The sequence below is a fragment of the Polypterus senegalus genome, chromosome 2 (genome assembly GCF_016835505.1).
Source record: "Polypterus senegalus isolate Bchr_013 chromosome 2, ASM1683550v1, whole genome shotgun sequence".
NCBI lineage: Eukaryota > Metazoa > Chordata > Cladistia > Polypteriformes > Polypteridae > Polypterus > Polypterus senegalus.
The window spans coordinates 130,690,618-130,717,004 of NC_053155.1; the positions used below are offsets into that span (position 1 = coordinate 130,690,618).

The window sequence follows — 26,387 nt, forward strand, 5'->3', positions numbered from 1 at the left end:
AACAGCCACGTCTAGCTTTAAAAGGATTTGTATTATTAAACCTATGATCCAGCTTCTCAAAATCTGTGAGAAGAACTGCTAAGCAAGGCAATTTAGTACCGGATCACTTAAGTACATTGAAAATCATTCTCCCGTGCTGTTTAGCCACTGTAGATAAACAGAATCATTTTTTTTTTAAAAAGCATGCATGAGACTCAGACTTACACTATCTTATGTGTAAAAAATTAATTATTCCATTCAAAAACACTGAAAACAGGCATGATTGTAGGAAACTGCTATGTACCACTTTTTATAGATCCAAAGAAAAAAAATCTTGTTGTAGTACCAGAATATTTGGTCAGGGAAATGGATATTGTACATAAACATTAAAATCTATTTTAAATAGATAGTAATTAAGAGTGTGTTGATTCTTTATCACAGAAGAGCCATTTAAAACATATATCTACCCATTTTTCACAGCCGCTTTGTCAAATTTGGTAAAAGTTGGTAAGCCTTTTCCATCTGCACAGAATACAAATCAATGAACCAATTCTAGGACAGGCTGTCAGTCTGCGAACAACTCAAACACTTGTGTATTGGTGTATGTATGAGTGTGCACTACAATGAACAAGCAAAGAAAAAAATTTAACAGTTAAAGCAATATTAGCATTTTGCAATGCATGTGGTGCTTAGATTTCTTACATTTGAAATAGGCTTCTTAGCATAACAAAGGTTTGTCAAAGGAAAACTTTTACGGCCATGCTACATTCATGGTAATGTAAACATCAGAGAAAAAGTAATGTTTAGTGCATTATAATAATGTTTCTCTCTCTGCAGAGCACATGAATGACAGGTTTCTTTTAATAATCTGAATATACCATAAAGGTTATAAATTAGCCTGAACAGTACAACTCAAAATACCCAAATGTTTTTAAGTAAAGAATGAAAATAAAGAAAGAAAAAACTACAAAAACAGAACAGCTCCACTTTGATCATAGCTCTCTAATAATACTACAACACAATAATCATGGTGTAGTGAATAGCATTGTTGGCTGATGGATATACGTTCTTGGGTTCCAATGCCCAACATGGTTGCCATTTTTGAGGAGTCTGCCCATTATCTCTTTTTCTTTGTAGGTTTCCCTCTCACATCCCAAAGACAGGCCTGTTAACTCTGATGGTGATTCTAAATTGGGCTCCAACCAAGGTTGGTTGCTGCCTTGTGCCTGATGCTGTTGGGACAGGACTGAATTAAGCAAGCTAAGCAATGTTATGTTATCTTAGAGCAGAAAAGAAAAAAATATTTTTTTGCAAAACTGCACATTCAAAAACATAGAAAGGTAAAATGATTTAGAGTTGACAATTAATCTAATGTCTCTGAGGCTGTAAGAGGAAAGTCAGAGTACCCAGAAGAAAACACAGGCAAAAACACAACGTCCACAAGATGTAAACTCAGATCATTTGATCTGTGAGGAAGCAACACTAATCACTGAGCCACCAAGCCACCCACCACAATTGTAACAAAGTATCTAATTTCATGGTGAAATGTACTGAAGGAAATTAAAATAATTCACATAAGAACTGTCTGCTATATTATATGTGACTTTATGGCATTTAAATAAATTTAATTTGTAATTTTGTTAACCACAGATTTGGATACTCACTAATATTCAGGATGTGTTATTGAAATTTTAAGCAGAACAAAACTGACACAACACGTGAAATAACAAATGCATATTTCATTTGCATTTTTCAGGATGAGTGTGGGTTCTCTATGGGTCCTACAGTTTTCCACTCAAATCTCAAAGACAAATGTGTTAATATATACAATATGGCCTGGTATTAGAAAATGTGTACAAGAGTACGCCCAGCAGTATTCAGGCATTTGGTACATGGGTGGTTCCTGCACTGCTTCCAATGCTACCAGGATAAGTAACAGATACTTAGACATCTGTACTAGAAAATGCGGGTTAAAAAAAAACAGGAACTGAAAGTGAAATCTGTCTCTAATTTGATTGTGTCAGTTTTATTGCAATCAGATAACCTGCTAAATGACTGGATAACAATATTACTTCTCTGTTAAAAAAAAAAAAAAAAAAATCAGCAAGAACACCTTTTAAAATGATCACCAAATATTAACAGTTTAAAAGGAAAACCACACACACCTTCAGAGATTTTGCCTTTAGCATTTAGGTGATGAAAAAATGTATCAAATGTATATGTAGAACCTGAATTATATTTTATTTCAACAAAAATATTTTTCCTGATGTAAACAGCTATCTCTCCTCTAAACCTGTCAAAAAAACACCACTATACTAGTGACTTTTACTGCCCACTAATAAAAGGTTATGTTTAACCTTACCATTATTTACAACTGAAGAAAACTAACACTTAAATTCCAATTGCTAGCAACCATCAATACTGCTCTGCCAAGGCCATGCCCATATGTTACTTTTTTAACGTCTATCAATAAAGTGCATTGAATATTTCCACATCCTTATAGAACATCAATATATCTCTTTAAAACAAAAATGTAGTTGATATCAATGCAATATTGAGAACAAACTTGCGTAATGCTGAGACACTCTAAACCACATGCCTAAGAATTCTGTATTTCTATTTTTAAGGGCTAAGACTATATAAACAGGAAGTCCCAATACTTAAGGATTTAACCTTAACTGACACAACTGTTTGCTATAAAGCCCTGTTACAACTTAGCATACTGTACAGTTTAGAAAACTAATGTGGGGCGGCTTAACAATCTAGAAATGAGTTACAGTAGTGTCACTGAAAGAAGCAAGTTAGTCTTGCTGGCACAGACATTAGCATGAAGCTATGAGAGAAGAACCTCAGGAAAGTACTGTACAAGGTGGCAAACCTGAAAATGAGGATGAACATCCAAAACATACCTAAGGTTACAAAAAAATTTACAGCAACCTGTCACAACAGATGCAGAGCAACATGTTACCATTTTAAGGTCAATGCTTTTTAGAAGGAAAAAAAAAATCAAAAAAGTTTCTAAATGCCGATTTATGAAATTCTTTTAATATACTTATTGGGTTTATTAAAACAAAAACACATAACACAACCAACTGATGTAAAAATGGGATAGGTTTTACTTAGCTAAAATGGATAAAATATTGCCCCGCTGAAAGGAGGCTATCTGCATTAAATACAATGTTTTCATGCACATTGCATACTTTGCATCAACATGTTCAGTCTTGTACGGGTTATCTTCTAGGTTGGCAAAGAATGAGTGTGGACTAGAAGTGTATATAAATAAAAGCAAGTAAAGTTTAAACACAGGCAGTTGTGAGAGAAAGCTTCTCTATTGTAAACTGTTTTACATCTTAAGCTGCATTCTTCTACTATGGACAGTAAATGGAGGAGTTCAGAAAAGAGACAGACAGACTTCAACATCAAACAATTTTGCTAATGCCACAAAAATATGTATATTTGGTCATAACTACTTAATATTTCAGCTGAAGTTTTAACTTTCATGTAGGCATTTATCAAGGCTACAGTGTTATAATATTTTAAACATTGTTATTCTGTGAAATCTCCTATACGTTGTTGGGACACTTCATTCACAGCATGCATAAATACATCCATTTTCCATCCAATTTATCCAGTTCAGAGTATCAGGTCCCAGCAACACTTCTTGTAGAATCTTGAACCAGTACCTAAATGGGGTTCCTGTCTATCACATGGCACTCAAGCACACATCCATCCATTCACCCACCCATCCCTCCCTCAACTACTTACTCACAGCAAATGCAGAGTTTCCAATTAAACTAACCTAGACATTTTTGTATAAACACCTGCACATACAGAGAAAACCCCACATGAACAGATTGAAAATGTGCAAATTCTACACACATATTGCACAGACCAGGATTTCTGTAGCTATATACCTCCTCAGTGTCATTTCTTGATTTAAAAAAATCTCTCCCCTTCTCAAACCGCCACCTTATCATGGTGGAGAGGTTTGCGTGTCCTAGGAGCTCCGTTGTCCGGGGCTTTATGCCCCTGGTAGGGCCACCCTGGTCCTAGGTGAGGGATGAGACAATATGAAGAACAAAAAATTTGGATGACGTTTTCCCTCGCCCGGACATGGGTCACCGGGGCCCCCTCTGGAGCCAGGCCTGGAGGTGGGGCTCGATGGCGAGCGCCTGGTGGCCGGGCCTGCACCCATGGGGCTCGGCCGGGCACAGCCCTAAGAGGCAACGTGGGTCCCCCTTCCCATGTGCTCATCACCTATCGGAGGTGTCAAGGACGTCTGGTGCAGTGCGAGTTGGGTGGTTTGCCGAAGGCGAGGACCTTGGCAGTCCGATCTGAAGGGGAAGGAGCCTGAGCTAGTGCACAAGGTCGAGAGGTTCCGGCTAGATGTAGTCGGGCTCACCTCGACACACAGCTTGGACTCTGGAACAAATCTCCTTGAGAGGGGCTGGACTCTCTACCACTCTGGAGTTGCCACCGGTGAGAGGTGCCGAGCGGGTGTGGGCATACTTATTGTCCCCAGACTTGGAGCATGTTAATTGGGGTTTACCTCGGTGGACGAGAGAGTAGCCTCCCTCCGCCTTCGGGTGGTGGGACGGGTCCTAACTGTTGTTTGTGCGTATGCACCGGACAGCAGTTTGGAGTACCCCACCCTTTTTGGAGTCCCTGGAGGGGGTGCTAGAGGGCATGCCTTCTGAGGAATCCCTTGTACTGCTGGGAAACTTCAATGCCCACATGGGCAATGACAGTGAGACCTGGAAGGGCGTGATTGGGAGGAATGGCCCCCCCGATCTGAACCCGAGCGGTGTTTTGTTATTGGACTTCTGTGCTCTTCACAGATTGTCCACAACGAACAAACACCATGTTCAAGCATAGGGGTGTTCAAATATGCACTTTGCACCAGGACACCCTAGGCCTCAGTTCGATGATCGACTTTGTGGTCATGTCGTCGGAACTGCGGCCACATGTCTTGGACACTCGGGTGAAGAGAGAGGCGGAGCTGTCAACTGATCACCACCTGGTGGTGAGTAGGCTTTGATGGTGTTGTGAGGGTCTGCTGGTAACGTCTGGCAGAGTCCCCTATCAGAAGTAGCTTCAACTCCCACCTCCGGCAGAACTTTGACCATGTCCTGAGGGAGGTGGGGGACATTGATTCCGAATGGGCCATGTTCTGTGCCTCTATTGTTGAGTAGGCTGACCAGAACTGTGGCTGTAAGGTGGTCAGTGCCTGTCGTGGCGACAATCCCCGAACCCGTTGGTGGACACCCCCGGTGAGGGATGCTGTCAAGCTGAAAAAGGAGTCTCCTACGGGATCCTTTTGTCCTGTGGGACTCTGGAGGCAGCTGATAAGTACCGGCAGGCCAAATGGAATGCGGCTTTGGAGGAGATTCTGGTCCACCATCCGGCGTCTCAGGAGGGGGAAGCAGTGTAGCGTCAACACTGTATATGGTGGGGATGGTGCGCTGCTGACCTCAACTCGGGACGTTGTGGGTCGGTGGGGGGAGTACTTCGAAGACCTCCTCAATCCCACTAACATGCCTTCCAATGAGGAAGCAGAGCCTGGGGACTGAGGTCACTGAGGTGGTAAAAAAAATCCTTGGTGGCAGGGGTGGATGAGATACGCCCGGAGTTCCCCAAGGCTCTGGATGTTGTAGGACTGTCCTGGTTGACACGCCTCTGCAACATCACATGGACATCGGGGACAGTGCCTCTGGATTGGCAGACCGGGGTGGTGGTCCCCCTCTTTAAGAAGGGGGACCGGAGGGTGCGTTCCAACTACAGAGGGCTCACACTCCTCAGCCTCCCTGGAAAAGTCTATTCCGGGATCCTGGAGAGGAGGGTCCGTCAGATAGTCGAACCTCGGATTCAGGAGGAACAGTGTGGTTTTCGTTATGGTCGTGGAACAGTGGACCAGCTCTACACCCTTAGCAGGGTCCTGGAGGGTGCATGGGAGTTTGCCCAACCAGTCTACATGTGTTTTGTGGACTTGGAAAAGGCATTCGACCGTGTCCCTCGGGGAATCCTGTGGAGCGTGCTCCAGGAGTATGAGGTACCAGACCCCCTGACAAAGGCTGTTCGGTTCCTGTACAACCGGTGTCAGAGCTTGGTCTGCATTGCCAGCAGTAAGTCAAACCTGTTTCCAGTGAGAGTTGGACTACGCCAGGCCTGCCCTTTGTCACCGATTCTGTTCCAAACTTTTATGGACAGACCTTTATGTTTCTAGGCGCAGCCAGGGTGTTGAGGGGGCCCTGTTTGGTGGACTCAGAATTGGGTCACTGCTTTTTGCAGATGTTGTTGTCCTGTTTGCTTCATCAGGCCGTGATCTTCAGCTCTCTCTGGATCGATTCGCAGCTGAGTGTGAAGTGGCTGGTATGGGAATCAGCACCTCCAAATCCGAGACCAAAGGGCAGGCCTGGCGTAGTCCTCAGCCAGAAAAGGGTGGAGTGCCCTTTCAGGGTTGGGAGCGAGATCCTGCCCCAAGAGGAGGAGTTCAAGTATCTCGGGGTCTTGGTCACGAGTGAGGGAAGAATGGAGCATGAGATCGACAGGCGGATTGGTGCGGCATCCGCAGTGATGCAGGCTCTGCATCGGTCTGTCATGGTAAAAAAGGATCTGAGCCATAAGGCAAAGCTCTCAATTTACCAGTCGATCTACGTTCCTACCCTCACCTATGGTCATGAGCTATGGGTAGTGACCGAAAGAACGAGATCGCGAATACAAGCAGCTGAAAAGAGTTTCCTCCGCAGGGTGTCTGGACTTTCCCTTAAAGATAGGGTGAGAAGCTCAGTCATCCAGGAGGGGCACAGAGTAGAGCCGCTGCTCCTCCGCATCAAGAGGAGTCAGATGAGGTGGCTCGGGCATCTGATCAGAATGCCTCCTGGACGCCTCCCTGGTGAGGTGTTCCGGGCACATCTAACCAGGAGGAGGCCCCGGGGAAGACCCAGGACAGGCTGAAGGGACTATGCCTCCTGGCTGGCCTAAGAACGCCTCGGGATTCCCCCGGAAGAGCTAGAAGAAGTGGCCGGTGAGAGGGAAGTCTGGGCATCTCTGCTTAAGCTGCTGCCCCCGCGACCCGATCTCAGATAAGTGGAAGAGGATGGATGGACGGATGAAAAAAATCTCTACTCTTGGGTTTTATAGTACACTATTATAGTATACTAGCTGTGTCAGCCCATGCTGTAAAAAGCACGGGGTCTTAGAAACTACTGAAATCATCAGGAAAAAAAAAAATAAAATGTAGAGCTATCAGGCAATTGAAAGGAACTATTCCGGGAATCTCTCGCCTAGGAGGATTCATTTTGCCAATGTGCTCGCATCGCTTGTGCATTAGTGGCAGGTGGAAAAGTAAAAGAGATGTCATTTTGCTGATGTTAGCGGTTAAGCGATTTTGTCTTTCTTCTGAGGTTTCGTTTTGCTGATGTGCTGGCCCCACTTGTGTTATTAGCAGCTAAGTGAGTTTTCTGTTTCCTCGGAGGTGGAGCTCTTACCCTGACTCCACTTCTGACTTCCAGGCCAGACAGACAGACACTCACACACACACACTTTTCCACGTGTAGACTTTTATATATAAGATTAGACTAATAGTCTCTGCATTCACAGAAAATGCTGTCACAAAGATATATGAAGCACAGGTCATCTACAGTTTAAAAAGCGCTTTTTCAGATTTTTCTGCACCCAGTGAATTTGATTGTTAAGAGAAAAACTATTCTAATAAACATCCATGCATACACTAAGAGGACTTGCAAACTCCACACAGAGACTTTTTAAGCCCATTTCATACATAGATGGGTGGATTTTATATTGACTAAAAACAAGAATAAAACTGGACAAGCACTGGCAAGATTTGTTTATTTATTTATTTCTACCTTACTGAAACGCCATCACTCTTATTCACAGCAAATATAATACAGTATAACTATGAAGGATGGAGGGGAAGCACAGCATTTTTTTTTGTGTTTATTTTTTATTCAAGACACGGTTGTACAGTGGGTAGTAGAAGCAGAGTGTAAGCTATGTATAAGTATATGTAAGCTAAGTTAGTTTGCTACTCTAAACAGGCCATGTGTAAATATGGATGTGTGTGTGCATATGCCCTTCGATGACTCACTGTCCAGAACTTTAACACTTGCGTCCAGTGGTGCTAACTAAGAAAGACGTGTAACCACAAACTGAACTAAACATATTTCAGAATATATATAGGTATGATTGTAAAACATTATCCTTATCAACGACTAACATTTTAAACGTATCCCAATGTTAGCTATTTTTATAAGTAGGCTAAAAAATTTACATGAGATTGGTAAACAGTGGTGGAATCCACAACTACAGCACATAATACTGTAGCAAACAGGTCAAGGTCAGCTGGCAGCATTCATACAGGCAGCTTATCCTTATTATGTTGCTCAGCTGACACTTGAGTAGCACCCACTTCCTTGTCTGTGCCACTTCCAAAAGGAGGAATGTTGAGTTTCTTCTTAAAAATCCATCTCAGATGTTACAGTGCCTTTTCAGTCTTTACTAATATAGGACATACTATATATGCCAAAGCAATGCTTTCAGCTAAATTAAGTTTTAAAAAGGCTGAAAGGATGATTGAGCTGCTGAATTATCATAATCATTAATGCTTCTTCCTCAGCTCCTCACATGCTCACTAATTCAATTATATTTATTTCCATTTGTATTGATTTTCAGTGTTATTTATGTACAGTATATCAAAATATGACATTTCAGAGTTCAAGTTTATCTTGCAACCTAGAATTTACATGGAGTTGACATAGGGGTAACATTATTTCTTTAATTGTTATTTGTTTTCATGAATTCATCCCTCATAATTAAAGGAGAAGCAGCACAAGCCACAGCTTTAACTTTAAATAAGCATTAATCACGTGGACTTAATTAAAAAAAAGCACATTTTCTAATAAGAGGAAACACTTATTTTAAGTGCTTATTAATTATAAAATATCCTACAAAGCCAGATGACCTCCCCCACGTAATACCATGCAAACACATCTGAGTAAGACAGTTATGCCTTACTTTTACATATTTTATACTTAGTTCTAAAAGCTTCAGTTCCTTCAAGATGCAATATGTGTTGCTGGAAATTCTAGGAAATCACTGCTTTTGTTGAAAATATATTAAGAAGATGTTATAGATTTACAACACACATTTGTACTAAATACAAAACTGTTGATATGCACATCTTCATATAAAAAGAAGGAATAAATTATTTTGTGGATAACGCATTTTAGGTAGCATAACCAAAAATAAGACAAAAACTGGCAATAATTGTCCTTCTGGATAGACAATAAAAAAATAGATTTACTAAAGTAAATACACACCAGTGTTCAACATGTTCAGAAGGCAATGCACAGACATTTATATTATGCTAAGAAATGCACATATTTGTATAATGCATTCCACACAGTACATAGCAAGTCATCTATAGTGGACCATTTTATTTCGGATTATATTCATGTAGGTATTATGGCTAACCTTTCTTCTTTGTTAATCTTGTTGTTATATGACAAGAGGTTGCCAAGCACTGCTCTGTTTAAAGCTGTGAGATAAACAGAGAAAAGAATGGTGCAAGGCTACAATGTTCCATTTGGCTGAGTGAAGTCATGTGATAGTATCACTGAGAGCTGGCCTGGACAGCTGGCATCAGGAGCAGAATTTAATGGGAATGCAGGTATCAGTTTATCACATGTGGATTTGTCCCTTTTCTGCAGGAACTGGCGCATTAGGTGACACTGTATAAGTAGAAATATTCTAGTCAGCTAGTAACTGCACAACTTAATCTAGCTGATGGGGGACAAAAACACACATAACATATAAGAACAATAGAAATTTATTTCTTAAGTATTACTGACTTTAACACCATGTATAATATTATTGTCTTTCAATACTGCAATATAAACTAAGCAATTTGAAAAGCTACATCTGAAAACTGCATGTCAGTTCATCAAAAAGATTAAGACCTTGGTTGTGGTACTAATTTTTGTGTTTTCTGAATGGCTGCTACATTTGGCAAATATTTTGCTATGATTCTGTATCTTTTTTGAGGTCCAGTGTCAGAGTTCTTCTCTAACAAATAACTTGTGTCCTTATGAGAAACTAACATACTGCTTTACAAAGTAGAAGGTTAATTTTCGACACATATCCAGATTATTTTTTTAACGAAATAAATTTAATTGGACATTATCATAATTAACTAAAACAATTTGAAAAAGGCATTTAATTAGTGGACATAATATGCACAACATGAAATCAGAAGCGTCAAAGCAAGTCACTTACAAATCTCCTGTCAAGTTTCCTTTACTTGCCTGTAGTGGATTATTAGTGTTTTAATTTAAAAAAAAAACAGTAACTGTAAATTTTCCATTCTCTTAAATCCATTAAATGAGGTTTTTGAAGCATTTTTTCCACATAAAAGAGTTACATAAAATGTAGCATAACACAAATCTCACGAACAAACCTAACCCCAATATCATAAGTACTCATTTACTAAAATAAGCCTACCTGATCTTCACTTAAAACATCCTTGTGTGTCCTTGATCCAATCCCTATGAACTTTTTTAAATAAGTCTCCGTAACTTGTTAATCAACAGTGTATTTGACACAATGAAATGTTCTTTGGATTCTGGCATATTTCCACATTTCTTAAAAGTAGCAGTAGTTAATCGCCTTCCTATGAAAAAATAATCTTGACTGTGCATTCTTAGACAATTTAAAATCCACCATAACCTGGATTTTTTTAAAGAAAAAAAAAACAAAAGCAGTTTTTCAACAGGTAAATGATCAATTGAATACAAATTGTAATTTAAATCATATACAAAAACTGAAATGGTTAAAAGTAGCTACAAACTTGTGGTTTGATGCTAACCCAATTTGTCAATTCTTATTCTACTGAACCTACGCACACAATTCAATATCATTGACCACAGTTCTGTTAATCTCCTTAGATTAAGGGAGGGCTTTTCTGGCAGTGCCTTAAATCAATTTAATTCATATATAACAGATAGAAAATATCCATAATATTTTATGTGTTATAGCAAAAGGGTTGTATTTTAGGCCCTTTGTTATGCTCAATATATAGTCAACCATTAGACGTAATCATTTCAAACCATAATATTAATTATTACAGCTATGCAGACAACACAGAGAATTATTTATTGACTGTGCCAGATGACCCTGAAGCTTTAAATCCTCTGATCTAGTGTCTTTTTAGCATCATGGAATGGATACATAGTAACTTCCTTAAGCTAAACAAGGATAAACCAGAAATTTTAGTCATTGGCAACAAAACAAAAAGTGAAGATCTCAGAAACAAACTCCATCATTAGGTTTTATAAATATGGCTAGACGTGAAGAAACTATGTGATGTTAAATCACACATTAATTGCTAAGACTACATTCTTTAATTTAAAAAACAATTCTGATTGTAAAATGTTTTTTGTCTTTAGCAGTCTAGATTACTGCAATGCACTACAATTAGGATTAACAAAAAAAAAAAAAAATCATAGAACTCGGCCGTAGTTTGTTCAGAATGCAACAACAAAGATCTTAAAAAAATAATAATCTAAAAATACAAGTATTTCAGGCTCTGAACAATATAGCCCCTTCTTATAGTTTGAAATATATGCCCCTATATTCCTACTAATAATCTTAAATCCTCTAAACGGTGAGCATACAGTATTCAATTTTAGCCTGAGTTGTGAGCTCCAGTGTGTTTTTATTCAAAATAGTACAAAATCTTTAGAAAGCCTAGCCATTAAGGTTTGTAAAGTCACTACCTGTATATGAAAGGTATGAGATGTCTTCCAACCTAATCCAAGTACCTTATGGACTCCCAATGGTTTTTTGAAATGAGTATTTCTTTCAGTTTGAGTTTGTCAGTTGTGTTTCAAGTCCTTTTTAACTAACCAATAAGGGATTCTGCATTTAGTCTTTTGCAAGTAACAGTTGTGAGACATTTGAAGACATGTGAGAAGAAGGACAAATTGGTTGAGCTGTGATAAAAGATTCATTCACTGTAAGACATTTCATGGTAAAATACCACAACTGGATTTTCAAAGAAGAAACAATGAGCAATATTGACCAGCAACTATAATTTCTGGAATCATTGCATGATTACACTTCTAACAGATTAGCATTACACTTATCTTTTCCTTCACTTTTTTTTTTTGATTCAGTCAACATTTCTTCAAGAAACATTGCTTTTCCTTTTCTAAAAACATTATTCACAATGTAAACTTGCGTAGATACCGTAAGTGTAATCCAGCACAAAAATCCACAAGACTGTTCAAAAGGCTTCCAAATGTTCATGAGCCCATTTACATAGTGGTTCCATTTAGCTAGCAGTACAATTCAGTTAAGTGTGAGAAGGATCCCGATCTCCAGATGTCATAACACATGACAAGTTTGCATTGGTTTGCCTAATACAAGAGTGAAACATAAAATAAATGCAAGTCTGCCTATAAATTTTCATGCATCAAAAATGTAAAATATTTTTTAACTGGATATACATGAAGTTAGTACAGTTGCATATTTGAAAAAACTATGTACCCATCCATCCATCCATCCATTACCCAACCCACTATAAAATAACTAAAGGGTCATGGGGGTCTGCTGGAGCCAATCCCAGCCAACACAAGGTGCAAGGCAGGAAACAAACCAACCTATTTAATTTAGCTTTATCTCAATTTCTTTTTTTCCTCTTGCTCACAGTGTGTGTGTGCATGTGTGTGTGTGAGAGAGAGAGGGGGTAATGATTATCTTTCATTATAAATGCATGCGTTTTATAGACTACGCAGTAATCATTATTTTGTATATTTTCTTTTTTCAGTACTCAGTGGTGGCACACTGAGGCCTGCTATTTGATCTATGCATGTGGAGGCTACCTGTGATGCTAAGAAGAAAGAAGAAATTTACATGAAGTCAGTGATAGTGCTGCTACTCTACATCAAGGAGGCTGTGGTTCAAGTTCCAGTTGCTCCCTGCATGGAGTTTGCATGTTGACCATGTGGTTTCATCTGGGTGCTCCAGGTTCTTCCCACAGTCCAAAGACATGCAGGTTAGGTGGAGATGCTACAGTACATTGACCCCTGATTTATGTGTGTTCACAATGCGATGGGATGGAGCCAACACCAGGGACTGTTCCTCCCATGCATCGGATGCCAGCTGGGATAGGCTCCTGAGACCCTGCACTGGATATGAATGTTTAAAAAAACAGGACAGATGGGTACTAGCTAACAATATGATCTCGATGAAATGAGTAGTCCCCTCTCATTTTCAAAATATGTAATGTTCCCAGGTTCTCAGCCATTACCAAATAGGTAGCAAGACAGAAAGATAATAACTGTCGATAAAAAGACAGACGGTTGAAGAATGTCTAAAAACACTGTACCAGCCAAGGGCCACAGATTAACTTAACCCTATTTAGTTCATCATTTCATTCCTAGGCTGCTTTAATGCTAATTCAATAGTGACAACTTGAAATTACTGATTTGCTGTTTAGTCTGTTCTGGAAACAGCTCAGCATATGTGTCAGATATGTATACCTCTTCATTGACCACTAAGCTGCACAGTATTTCTTACAAGTGAAGGCTATATCCTGGCAACTAGTACTCTCCATGCTCAGCAACTGAATGACTACAAGTTCAAAATACACACACTTCTGTCCATTACAGTGGAAATGAACATATTCTTGTGAAGACAAATACAGTATGTATGTCTCACACAAATTAAACTTAATTTTGAAATTGACAGTCCATATTGTTAAAGATGATAATCACACTTTTGAATTCATAGAGCCTAAGCAGTTTTTAACTAACTGAAAAAATGTTAAATGTATAGTTCTAATCCAATACTATGTAATTAACGATTGAAAAATAAAATGCAAGAAAAGGTTATAAAGCCCTCCACATTACAAAAAATTCATCTGTTCAAATATCTTTGGCCACACACTAAATTTTTAAAGCCAGTTGTCTTAGCAGTAAGTGTTTCCTTCCTTTTTTGTGAAAACAGGAGCTAACATAAGAATAAACACAAGTAAACGTTAACACAATAACAGTAACACAGTTCATTTTTTTGCCAAAAATACACTGATATATTGTAAGATACCTCGAGCAACAAAGGTTTCATTTGCAAAACTCTAATCAAGATGCTCCAGTCACTCCTTGTATTTTTTAAATTTCACAAGCAGCACTTCTAATTCAAATTGATAACAAAGACAATGGACATGAGACTAACCAGGTAAATGAACAGAAAAATCTAAAACCTCCAAAATTAGTTACCACCATGCACTGCTGTGTTGTTTGTGTAGTGAGATACAGTATAAACTATTTTGAAGCTGATAAACACAACTTTTACTCAGTAGTCTACTACATTTCCATTGCTATCACTCAGGATTCAGTGAAACAAAGAACAATTCTTTTCATTCAATAGTCAGCAATGTCATCTAATCAGCTGCCTACAGCAACAAGCAAGAAATAAAAAAGCAGTAAAACAAAAACCTTCATTGAAGTTGGGAAAACAAACCACAGTAAGCATATACTGCTCATTCATTATAGCATTTTAAATTACAATAAAATGTGACCCCCAACGGGAAATATCTGCCAAGTCACTACAGGAATAAAAAGAACCCCATTGCTATGGTTTGTATATTTCCTTGAATTAAGAAACTCACTCCTGTAACCTGGCAGGAGTTTGATTTACTACGCTAGACTATGCTTTTTAGTACAATTAGCAAATACTGTATGCATTTCAAAATAATTACCAAATGTCCTAATATCAACAAAAGGTTGTCTCTGTGATAAGGAAAAAACAATTTCACTATTTAACATATTATTTGTTGAAGGAATTAAAACATTTTTTCCTAAGATCTCTGTATTTATAATTGTATAGGATATACAACTTAACTTTACTAAGTAATAAATACAGTATAACAGAACTTTGAAATAGCCATTGTACCATGTTAAATAATGTAATTTTTTTCACAGAACTGCTAACTAATTCACCATCTTTACCTACACTTTATATCAATTTCATAAGGAAGAGGCTGTGCAGATATTTCAACTAATTCCTCACACCTCCTGGTCCAAAATCACAATCTACTTCAAAATGTGTGCCTCTTTTGAAATTACAATCCACAGCAGGAAAATAATCTTTATCAAAACTGCTAAAGCAACATACATTTCTCAATTTATAATCCATACTTAGTTTATCCTTATTCTCATAATCATATGTATTGAATATTACAGTGTTGAAAGACAAAAGACAAAAAACAAAAAACTGGTGGTATAAGAAGCTCATAGCTAGGTACATCCCAGAAGGCAAATAAGATTACTTAGACTTACTGTCACACACAATTGTCTTATGATGTCTGCAGTTTAGAAACAGTCTACAGAGAGCTGCTGGTCAGTTAACACCTTACTACGTGTCCTCTTTTGCCTCCTGCACAACAGTATACATTGAGGTGCTCAGGTGACAGCATGTTCAAATCGTTTTTAGTGTGTTATTCTATTGTTTAACTCAATCTATTCCTTCAAGGTGACATTCTACTTACTACTTTCACTGCAGTGTACTCTGCACATGTGACAATAACACCACTAGTACTATTAGTATTACTACCACCAGCTCAGCAGGCAGTGTATTTCAATACAAATCACAAAAATTCATTAAATATGTGCACAGAAACATTCCAGCACTTTTTAAGTTTTCATTACTTTCTTAAAACATAAAAAATATATATTTATTTAACTTTGTAACAGGCCTTGATCTTGTGATCACAATTAATGCACTGAAATGTAGGCACTGTAAAAGTGGTTTTGGGGTGCTAAGGACTAAGTCATTTACAACTACAGTATATGTCAAAAACAGGAGTGGAAAGTGGTCTGTACCCTCCACTGAAAGCCAATGCAGCAATTTCAGTACAGGAAAATTATGTTTTCATTTAACAGTAGAGTAGTAAGTAAATAATTTGGCCTGCCTAACAGTGCATTAAAATAGGTTATTCAAGTAGGCCTTTACAAGATTTCTACGCTGCATTATCCACACAATAACGTTTGGTGGTTGAAAAATCAAAAATTCTACACATTAAATTATTTGATTTTATTTATGCTTCTTTGGGTAAGGGGTAAACTAAATAACAAAAATAATCTGCAAATAACATATTCTCAATTATAAAACTAATGTTGGTCAAAACAAAGAGAATGAAGACCCTTGTAAAATTTTTCACTTTTGCAGTAAAGTCAGAAACACTTAGAGAGGGATTAGTGATTATATACTGTAATACTACTATTGTATATTCTGAACTCACACATTTTAAGCTAAAAGTTATCTTTAAACAAAATATTAAGAAAGTAGTATAAATGTTTCAAATGTCATGCATTTGCAGGTAACAAACAATCTGACAAAAATGAAAAATACTACATATGAATTAATAATGTGCAGAAAATCATGTCATTTTGCCATCAATTACTGATATGAGACACTAGTGAATAATGTCTAGCAGTCATCTTACTGCATTTAAAAAGGATTCTGTGAAGAAAACTTTACCTTTAATCAATTTTATTGATGTATGATACATAAAAATGAAAGAAGTTGTCATATTAGACATGATCTGGAAAATAAACTTGTAGTTAATGTTGTATAATACTGATCAGCAAAGGATTTTTCATAACTCTAGGATTAAGAGGAATGTGAAATAAATGCCAAAAAGCATGCCACAAATATGCCATACCATAGTGTACAGCAGGAATATTGCTATACATAATTACCTGAAAGAAATATTGGATATCCTAAATAAAAAAAAAAATAAAAAAGCAACCTTCACTGCAATGGATCTAAAATATATTTTGAGGAAAAAATATACACTTGTATATTGTATGACCCACACTGCCAAAAAGAAAAAAGATTATGAATGAGACTATAAAGTGCTTTCACCATTGTGGAATTGAGCTTCTCATTCCTGAAGTAACAAAACTAGTCTAATTGTCCACTGTTATTTGAACTTTTTACAGGTGGAGATTTATAATGTGTGACATTAAACCCTGCTTTCCAGATGCTGAGAGTTTTCACTGTAAAGGTTGGGTACAATTTGGAGTTCCTATTGTAAATTTTTTTTTATCAATATCATTTATATTATTATACTATGCCACAACACTGCACTAGTACATATTTCTAATGATAGTGAGAACTGAGCTGCCAGTCTGAAATAAGTCTAGGAGCAATTTTACATATAAAATGATATATTAATAATAAAAAGATACATAATCATATTACAAGCATATTACAATCCATACTTCAATCACCAACAAAATCTACACTTTCTATAGGATATCCAGTACTAAGGCACACCATTAAGTTACTCTTCCATAGGCAACAAATTTCAGCTCACAATTATTATTTTTTTGAATGACCTGGTTTACACCATTTAAAAAGGCAACTAGAACTGTTCACATAACAGATGGTCAAGTTAAGTGACTCTCTAAAAATTGCATACTAAATCGATGATGGGAAATGAACCTGTAACCTTTTTTCCCCATGTTACAAGTATAACACGCTGCCTATCTAATGACAGAAAACGATCATTTCCACCCAGTTTTGAAACGAATACCTTTCACATGTAAAGCTAATATGATAAGTATGGCTCTCCAAAAGAATATCTGACCTTCCAACAAAATGGCTTTATCTATCAAAATATATTTTCTTTAACCTCTTTTTAGTTATTAAAAGAACTGATCAGAAACCCTAAGAATGAAAATCAGTGGCCTATTACACACAAAAAGTGTGATGATGTTCATGTTTTGCCATTCTGATTCTGTATCAGTAAGGGTGGCCACCGACTAGGTATCTATTACAGTAACCTAGCAACTTACTTCTGAATAGGAGGGACAACTGCTTCTTTAAGCAGATAAGAAAGAAAACCTACTAAAGTTAGCTTTAAACTGTTAAAAAATGTATGTTATTACAATGCTATTTTGCTATGGCAATTTGTTCTGTAGCTGCAGTATTTAATTTAAGGTGTACTTTTTCATTCTTTTTGTCAAGGTGCTGGCCACAGCATTTCCATGACACAATGCAGCAAAACCATGCTGAACCTAACTGTAATAGAAAAGCGGACTTAAACAAAAAAAAAAACTAAATCTAGCCAAAGAGAAGCAATCAACTGCTGTAAACCACTGAAAAATAAAACCTAGCTCATCCTCATCAATTATTTCCTTACATCCTTGGAGTTTTTTAGTTTAGTGCAGGGGTGTCAAACTCAGGTCCTGGAGGGACAAAGTGACTAATGGTTAAGGAAAATAGAAACATTTAGATGTTATGAATTTTAAAAAGCAAGTCAATTAAAACAAGGTAATAAGAAATATGTTCCACCAGCTGCAGAAGTTTGTTAATAAGAATGATAGTGACAAGAATGAGTTTGTCACCTTTTTGGGTGCAATCATGTTGATAAATGTCTTACTGTACAAGAAAAATAAACAGTAGACATGAAAAACCTAATGTATTATATTTTTAAAATAAAAATAGCCAGCAGTGCCTCTTAGCTTTAGGGTAAAATACTCCAAAAAATACATTTTGCTTGAACCTACATAGTTTTTTTTTTTTCGTACTCATGACTTTCTCCCACATCCCAAAAATGTGTGTGTTTGTCTGTCTGTCTGTTAGATTAATCAGTGATTCTTAATTAGCCTAGCTTGAGTTAGCATGAGTTGACACGTGTAAGATTAACTGGGGACTCTGAATTAGCTATGTACTAGCTATGACTGGAGTCTATGAAGCAATCATTGTGTTGCCACAACAGTATGCTAAACTGCAGTTAATGGACTTCTGAATGGATGGAACGAAAGCATTCAGTCTTGTCTGAAAGCTGTCTCCACTGATAAACTATATTTAAGTATTGATATTTAACCTACCACTGCTTAAATCACTCAAATCACAAACCTTTAAATGTTCAGTCCATACAAGTGTAGTAAATCAAACCTATCTGAGTATTTTTTACTATTGAGTATGAGTCTGGCTCAAGTAAATATTCTAGTATGTCCTAATGACAAAAAAAAGATGAACCCTAATGTGAACCTCATGAATGATGCAACCAGCACCAATAAACTAAGGCAAAATAACAAGTATCATCCTAAACATGAACATTATTATGAAAGTGATGAAAACAAATGAACTCCATGGATTAAACACAAGATTTTAGAAATAGTGATGTGGTACAAAACCAAACGGTAAAGAAATACAAGTTTACAAAACTGCAGGTCAAAGAGTATGAGAAGATAGGGTGGTGAATAGGAAAACTGCAGGACAATGATTTAAAATCTTGGAATTCAGGAAAAGCATCCAATATCACATTCAAACTTTAATACCTCACATACATGTTGGATCGCAGGGTGAGGGCTAGGGCCATTCCCCCCAGAAATGTCCAGGAACTTGCAGGTGCCTTAGTGGAAGAGTGGGGTAACATCTCACAGCAAGAACTGACAAATCTGATCCAGTCCATGAGGAGGAGATGCACTGCAGTACTTCAAGCAGCTGGTGGCCACACCAGATACTGACTGGTACTTTTGATTTTGAGCCTCCCTTCATTCAGGGACACATTGTGAAACATTTTTAGTTTATGTCTTATGGTGTTGACTCTTTTACTGTTCATACAAATATTTACACATTAAGTTTACTGAAAGTAAAAACAGTTGAAAGTCAGAGGACATTTCTTTTTTTGCTGAGTATATAAAGTGATAGCCTCCCATCTATGTACCCTGTGTTCCTCTTCTGTGCTGCAGTGCACTGCAAAACAGGTAGAAAAATGTCTGACAGAAAAAATGTGATTGAACCTAAAACTGACTGCATTTAAATGGTATTTGTAGGGACAGGTAAATAAACAAATGGGAGTGCAAGACTCACACTTTCAAAATGTCTGATTTAGAAGTGGAAATTTTCCTAGTTGACTGTACAACCTTGCACAGGACCTTGTCATGCTGAAACCTTGGTTTCTAAAAAGCAAAGAAACACAGAATTTCTGAATATTGATATGTGTATTGAGAAGATCCTGAATGTGCATATGTCCAAAAAGGAAACTTATATTAGATTTTCATTGAAGAAAATCAGTGGATTTATATATAATATATACATGCATACACACATATGAGACAAATAAGCAGCATAATTACACATAAAGGTTGGGAATAGATGCTTGTCCAGTCTTTTTGTACACATTACACTTGGCCATGGCATGCTCTTACACTCCTCCATTTGAAGAAATATTTTGTTGTCTTTCATTAGCCTTGGGCCTAGAACTCCCTAGTGTCACCTTCTCTGTGCAATTTCCCAATTAAAAATAAATAAGTACAAGTAGTTGCTAGAATACATGAAGCCATATCTTTGTTAGGCAGGTAAGGCAAACAAGGAAGTGAGTCTACTGCCAGCCAAAGTAAATAATATTGTTGACTTGCGGGAACTCGAAAAACTGATCGAGCCCATACAAAGTTTTTTACAGGTCCTGACGAACATTGAGAGGATCGTCGGGGAGTTGGGAGCAGCAGCCAAAGTGCCGTTGGAGAAGGTGAGAGCATACATGCGGCAATTTGCTGGAGAGCCACCCATAATACATGATGTGATGGTACATGTGAGTCAAGCCAGTACCATAAATAATGAAATAGGTGCGCAGTGTGATCCGGGCCCGCTTTTAATGAATAGCGGGTGCCAATACACAGCGTGCCCTACAGGAGAGGCTGAAACGGTAACAGAGTGGTCGAGGGAAGGGCCGATCAATCCGGAGCCGCTGAATGGTACTGGCTTTCGGTGTGAGTCAGTCCTAAAGACCCCGGAACCAGTTAAAAATTAAGTCTAGAGGGGTGCAGACAGGAAAGGGTCTCTTTTTATTAAATAAAGAGGCTCAGACTGTGGAAAACCCCCAAAGCAAACAGGAGATCTCTAAAATAAAACAGGAGTCTCCTGACAAGTCGGAAAAGGGCCATAAAAGCACAAAGGCGGCGGGGAATTCAATTCAGCGGAGAAAGGGGCGGAGCCAGAAGTACCCAGGTGCTTCAAGTCCCAGAGACAGAGACTACCAAGGGGACTGCGGCTGTGCTATGAATGCCGCAGGCCAGGCCATGAATGGAGAGGGTGTCCTAGGAGCACAAGGGTGCAAAACAATCATTCTTATATTGTTCCTCCTAGGTTTACATGGGAGTGTCAGCTGCATCATCGGGGCCCAACCTTTGGATCTCCTTGGGGGAAGAGGTCCTGTGTGGGACAGGATGCGCAAAACCCTGGTTTTTCGCTGTTGGAGGAGTACTGTGGTCTTTGGCCGGCTTGTTATCCCGACCGTATCCAAAATTATGTATGGTCTGCAGTTAGAAATTTTTACTCAATTTGAACTGGTTTTCTTAAAATTTCTTAAGTGGATTAAAAGATATAAAGCCATCATCCTTGCTATGGCACTGTAATAACAGAAGCCATTCCCTTCAGCCACAGGATTTGCATTCAGGTCAGCAAGGTTTTGCTGCATTAACTCCCACACGAAAGCAAATCTACTTTAGCATTAATAAACAACTTGGGAAAATCTGCAACAAATTCAAAAAGAATCAAAAAGAAATATTAATATATAATAGCTTGGATATAGAAAATTGATGGATCTTTCAATTTTTAACACAACCAAAACCCTAAGCTAGTTTCGAGCCATACAATAGATCAACCGCATTCACAACCACAGGATCATTTCAGATGTCACAAGATTACAGGAAATGTTGTATGGTATAGTGCCAGCCGTAATGGATATCACACCCCAAGACTGTCAGGTCAGTATTTGTCTGTGTATGCTCCAAATACAGAAAAATCAATATAAACAACTGTATTATTTATCTGTACCTTTAATGCACCCATGGACAATATACTTTTATTTAAATTAATGATTGGTTGGTTTACTCAAAATGTAATTTTTAACTGCAGGCAAAGAGCTTGTACTACATGGGGATAGCTATTGTTGATTTTCCACACTGCTAATATCCTGGTAAACAGGTGAAGCCACTAGCTTTTTCAATTAGTGAAACAGCAAACACTTCATTAAAGCAAGGATGAGTCCCTTATTTAATTTGCATTTACCAGTTGTTTACAAATAGCACAATCATTAGCTGTGATTTTCTGTATCATTCCTAAAGTGATATTGCAAACAAAGATATGATTCCATGTATTCTAGCAACTACCTGTACATATTTATTTTTAATTGGGAAATTGCACAGAAAAGGTGACACTAGGGAGTTCTAGGCACAAGGCTAATGAAAGACAACAAAATATTTCTTCAAATGGAGGAGTGTAAGAGCATGTCATGGCCACGTGTAATGTGTACAAAAAGACTGGACAAGCATCTATTCCCAACCTTTACGTGTAATTATGTGGCTTATTTGTCTCATATGTGTGTATGCATGTATATATTATATATAAATCCACTGATTTTCTTCAATGAAAATCTAATATAAGTTTCATTTTTGGACATATGCACATTCAGGATCTTCTCAATACACATATCAATATTCAGATATTCTGTGTTTCTTTGCTTTTTAGAAACCAAGGTTTCAGCATGACAAGGTCCTGTGCAAGCTTGTACAGTCAACTAGGAAAATTTCCACTTCTAAATCAGACATTTTGAAAGTGTGAGTCTTGCACTCCCATTTGTTTATTTACCTGTCCCTACAAATACCATTTAAATGCAGTCAGTTTTAGGTTCGATCACATTTTTTCTGTCAGTCATTTTTCTACCTGTTTTGCAGTGCACTGCAGCACAAAAGAGGAACACAGGGTACGTAGAAAGGAGGCTATCACTTTATATAAGTGGTATGTGAGAATTGAAGGGAAAGATGTGATCTTCATTTAAAGCATTTGCTGTCTTGCATTTTCAACATTTAGATTTATTTGCTTAATAGACGCTTTTATCCAAAAGCCACTAACAAAAAAGGTCAACATAATCAAGTCAATATCAGTCCCGGGGACGCTTGAGAAAAAGTATTAAAGGACAGGTTACAAAACTGAATATCACAAATGAATAGCTCAAAACTAAAATGGCAGCTAGTTACACTTCCTTGGATACAAAAACCTAACTAACAGTTAGAAAGAAATTTACCAAACAAGAAAGTCTTCAAATTCTTCTTAAACACACTGGGTGAGTCAAAATTTCAAATGGAGGTGGGCAGCTCATTCCACAAGCTACTGGCTACAGATGAAAAGAGTCTACATTTAAGTTTGATGCCATGCAGAGGTTGCATCACCAGATGGTGTTCATCAGCATACCTGAGCAATCAAAATAATCACAGTACCCCAAGAATAACTTCATATATACTGTATGTAGGTGCTGATCTGCTGATGAGCATCAAGGATTTGAACTTAACATGAGCTGTAATAGGAATCCAAGGTAGTGATCTAAAAAGAAGAGTGACACGTGCCCACCTAGGCTGGCTGAAAAACAGACATGCCACTACATTCTGAATCATCTGCAGAGGCCTGGTGACATGTGCCGGTTTACTTGCCAGCAGTGATTTCCAGTAATCCAAATGTAACAAGACCAAAGGCTGAACCAGGAGTTGTGACATATTTTACAATGGTGGGAGAAGAAAGATGCTCTTCGCCTTGGACAATCATCTTAAAAAGGGGACACAATATAAATGACAAGATGCAGTTTCACTCTCAGTGGTTCTATGATCTTGCTCCACTGGCTTTTCTTCTCCACTAGCACATTATTTTTAAGAATGCAAGATTTTAACCTATTCGCAAGCCTCTTATGGGCTTGCCTCCTAATTCACTTTGTTATGTATGCTACCTTGGTTTAATGGGCACCTTCCTTCGTATGTTCTGGCATTGGCCTCCTATTTTCTCCACCTAGTTACAGAGAAATCAGTTTATGTCTTCCTTTCCAACTGTAAATATCATCCCTATTTCTCTAATTGTACTTCTGCTGAATCTTTCAAAGCTCTCTCATCACTCACCAGTGAGAAACGCTCTGTCTTGGCACTACAGCGGCTAAATCACTTCTTGCCTCTTGACAGAAATTTTGTGAGCTTCATTCTTTGCACAATTGGCAATCTTCCTTTTTTAATCTAATTCTTTTGCAACTGTCTTCCTCTTGGATTAATGAATCATCTTTTGAATCTACTGAGGATTGGTCTACCTCAATTTCTGCATTTAAAGCATTTTCATTTCATGTACATTGACATCACAATAACAGCACACTTGAAGGTTAATTTGGTTGTGATCCTGATGCTTCTGTTATCTAATAAATTTCCTTCTCTTCATCTATGCATGTTATTGATTTGGACTCTGCTGCTAAGTTTTACGGGGGATGGCTTTATGGGTGCCATTTGGGGTATATAGTTTTTATCTTTTTCAAATGATATTCTTTAGGTGTATGTCCAAAAAGATGCAATGGCACTACTGCATGTGCAGCTGCCCTGGCTATAAGAAATACTAAACTTGGCTACTGGTGCGTAAAATTGCAGGAAAGCGTAGTCTAGAGTGTAAAGGCAGGCAAACTGAATCTCAGCTGCAATACTTGATAGAATCAAAGCGCGATATGAAACACAAAATGGAAATACATAAACAGGGTTAAAACAGCCTTCATTTATTTTACATCCCTCAGGCAAGAAGCAACTTGACATTCTTATCCATCCATCGTCCAACCCGATATATCCTAACACAGGGTCAAGGGGTCTGCTGGAGCCAATACCAGCCAACACGGGGCACAAGACAGGAACAAATCCCTGTGCAGCGCGCCAGCCCACCGCAGGGCACACACACAATTGGAAAAATTTAGGATTGCCAATGCACCTAACCTGCATGTCTTTGGACGGTGGGAGGAAACCCACGCAGACCACGGGATATCATGATGGAATTCGACTTTAAAAGAAAAACACATACAAAAAGGGACAACATAAATTCGTTGTGAGGCGTGGTATACTAAACCTTAAATGTTCTTGCCCGATCATACCTGTCACTGAACAAAACTGCAGTGCTTTAACCGTTCAATTTAACAAAGGTCGACTGTGCTGTGGTCCCTTTTTACCCGGTACCACTTGGGGCGATCTTGATTGCATACGACAGTTACGCGACTTCTCTAAGTTGTAAGATTCATACGGGATCATAAAGCAAAAGCAGCAGCAGAGAAGTACAAGTTAGGTCTACAGCTAATACGCGGCCTAAAAAAATGACAAATCTGTGCGCACATGTGCTTAATCGGACTACCGCGCGTGTTCTGTTCAACCAAAGTATAACCGCTCTTTGCAAATACCGACAAATACTCGCAAGCCAGCCAATAGGATTTGTCACCTCCGCGAAACCAACAAATTGCTCGCGTGACCACAAGCGTGACGTATAGCGGAAAGCCCCCCCACGTCACATACCGGAATTGAGCGAAGCGGACTGCATACAACGTAAGGGTGTTTACTCCCTCAAACTTTTGCTATCCCGCTCATTTAATGTTATTATTACTACCATTGTTATTGTTATTTAATGTGTCTTTAAAGTTTATAATCAGCGACGCCCCACTGCCTCACACGCGACAGCATATTTCGTCTAAATGACTGTCACCGTTCAGATATCTCCGCCCGTCTCTTTAAAGACAGGCAAATAGACAGACAAGCCCATGTGCAAGGTGGGAGCGCAGGCCGAAGTACTTACCAGCAGCACGGAGCTCCTCACCACCTCGGAGACGCTCTGACGCAACTCAGCCGCGGTGCCCGGCTTGCTGAGCCCCCGTGTAAACTTCCTAGTCTCTGGATGTGCTGTGAGTGACATTTTTTTCTGTACGCAGCGTTACCTCTCCGCAATAATTTAATCCACGTTACGCACAAATTACAGTAGAAACACATCCAGGGTGCCTCCTTTCTGTTCAAAAGCGGAGGAACTCCGATTCACACGCTGTCGTTTGTGTTATACTGATCAGAAGCGTTCCATCTTCTGTTTCTTCATGCGACTCCCGGCTAGTCGCGGCAAGCTTTCATAATCAATAAATCCGCAGATACTGTCAGCGTAACCCAGCGCTCGCTCGCTTACTCGCTCTCTCTCTCTCGTTGCACTGACTTCATTCAGCTCATACTATAACAAGGAACCTGCACCAGCTACACTTTTCTCTGTGCTCCGCCCCCTTCCTTGTGCACGATCAGCGACCCCTCCCAGTACGAAATCCCAGGTCTGAGTACCAGCAATCGCCATTGACGATGAAGATGAGAGGGCGTGAAAATGTCAAGTCAGAGGTGCCCCTCCCTACATTTCCCAGGCTGCTGCCTTTGTTATGTATCATTTCGCTAGGGGCAACGGAAAAAAGGTTTATATTGTAGTTTATTGCACAGACGCAGGCAACAAAACAATGCGATCTAAACACAAAAATGAGAGGTTCGTGAGTTTTACTCCTCTAATGCCAC

The 26,387-nt window shown here is 38.5% G+C and overlaps 1 protein-coding gene across 4 annotated transcripts in view; it reads right to left on the minus strand.

Annotated features, from left to right (window-relative positions):
- dock9b (dedicator of cytokinesis 9b) overlaps positions 1 to 26,134 on the minus strand; it is a 389,040-nt gene extending 362,906 nt beyond the window's left edge. For 2 of the 4 annotated variants that reach the window (XM_039744606.1, XM_039744603.1), the window contains exon 1: positions 25,645 to 26,131. In XM_039744606.1, coding sequence (XP_039600540.1) covers positions 25,645 to 25,761 — 117 coding nt within the window. In that variant the 5' untranslated portion in view covers positions 25,762 to 26,131. Of the gene's footprint in view, positions 1 to 25,644 lie in introns of all 4 variants that reach the window. The other 2 variants (XM_039744596.1, XM_039744605.1) reach the window with 2 other exon arrangements.
- Positions 26,135 to 26,387: the final 253 nt, after the last annotated feature.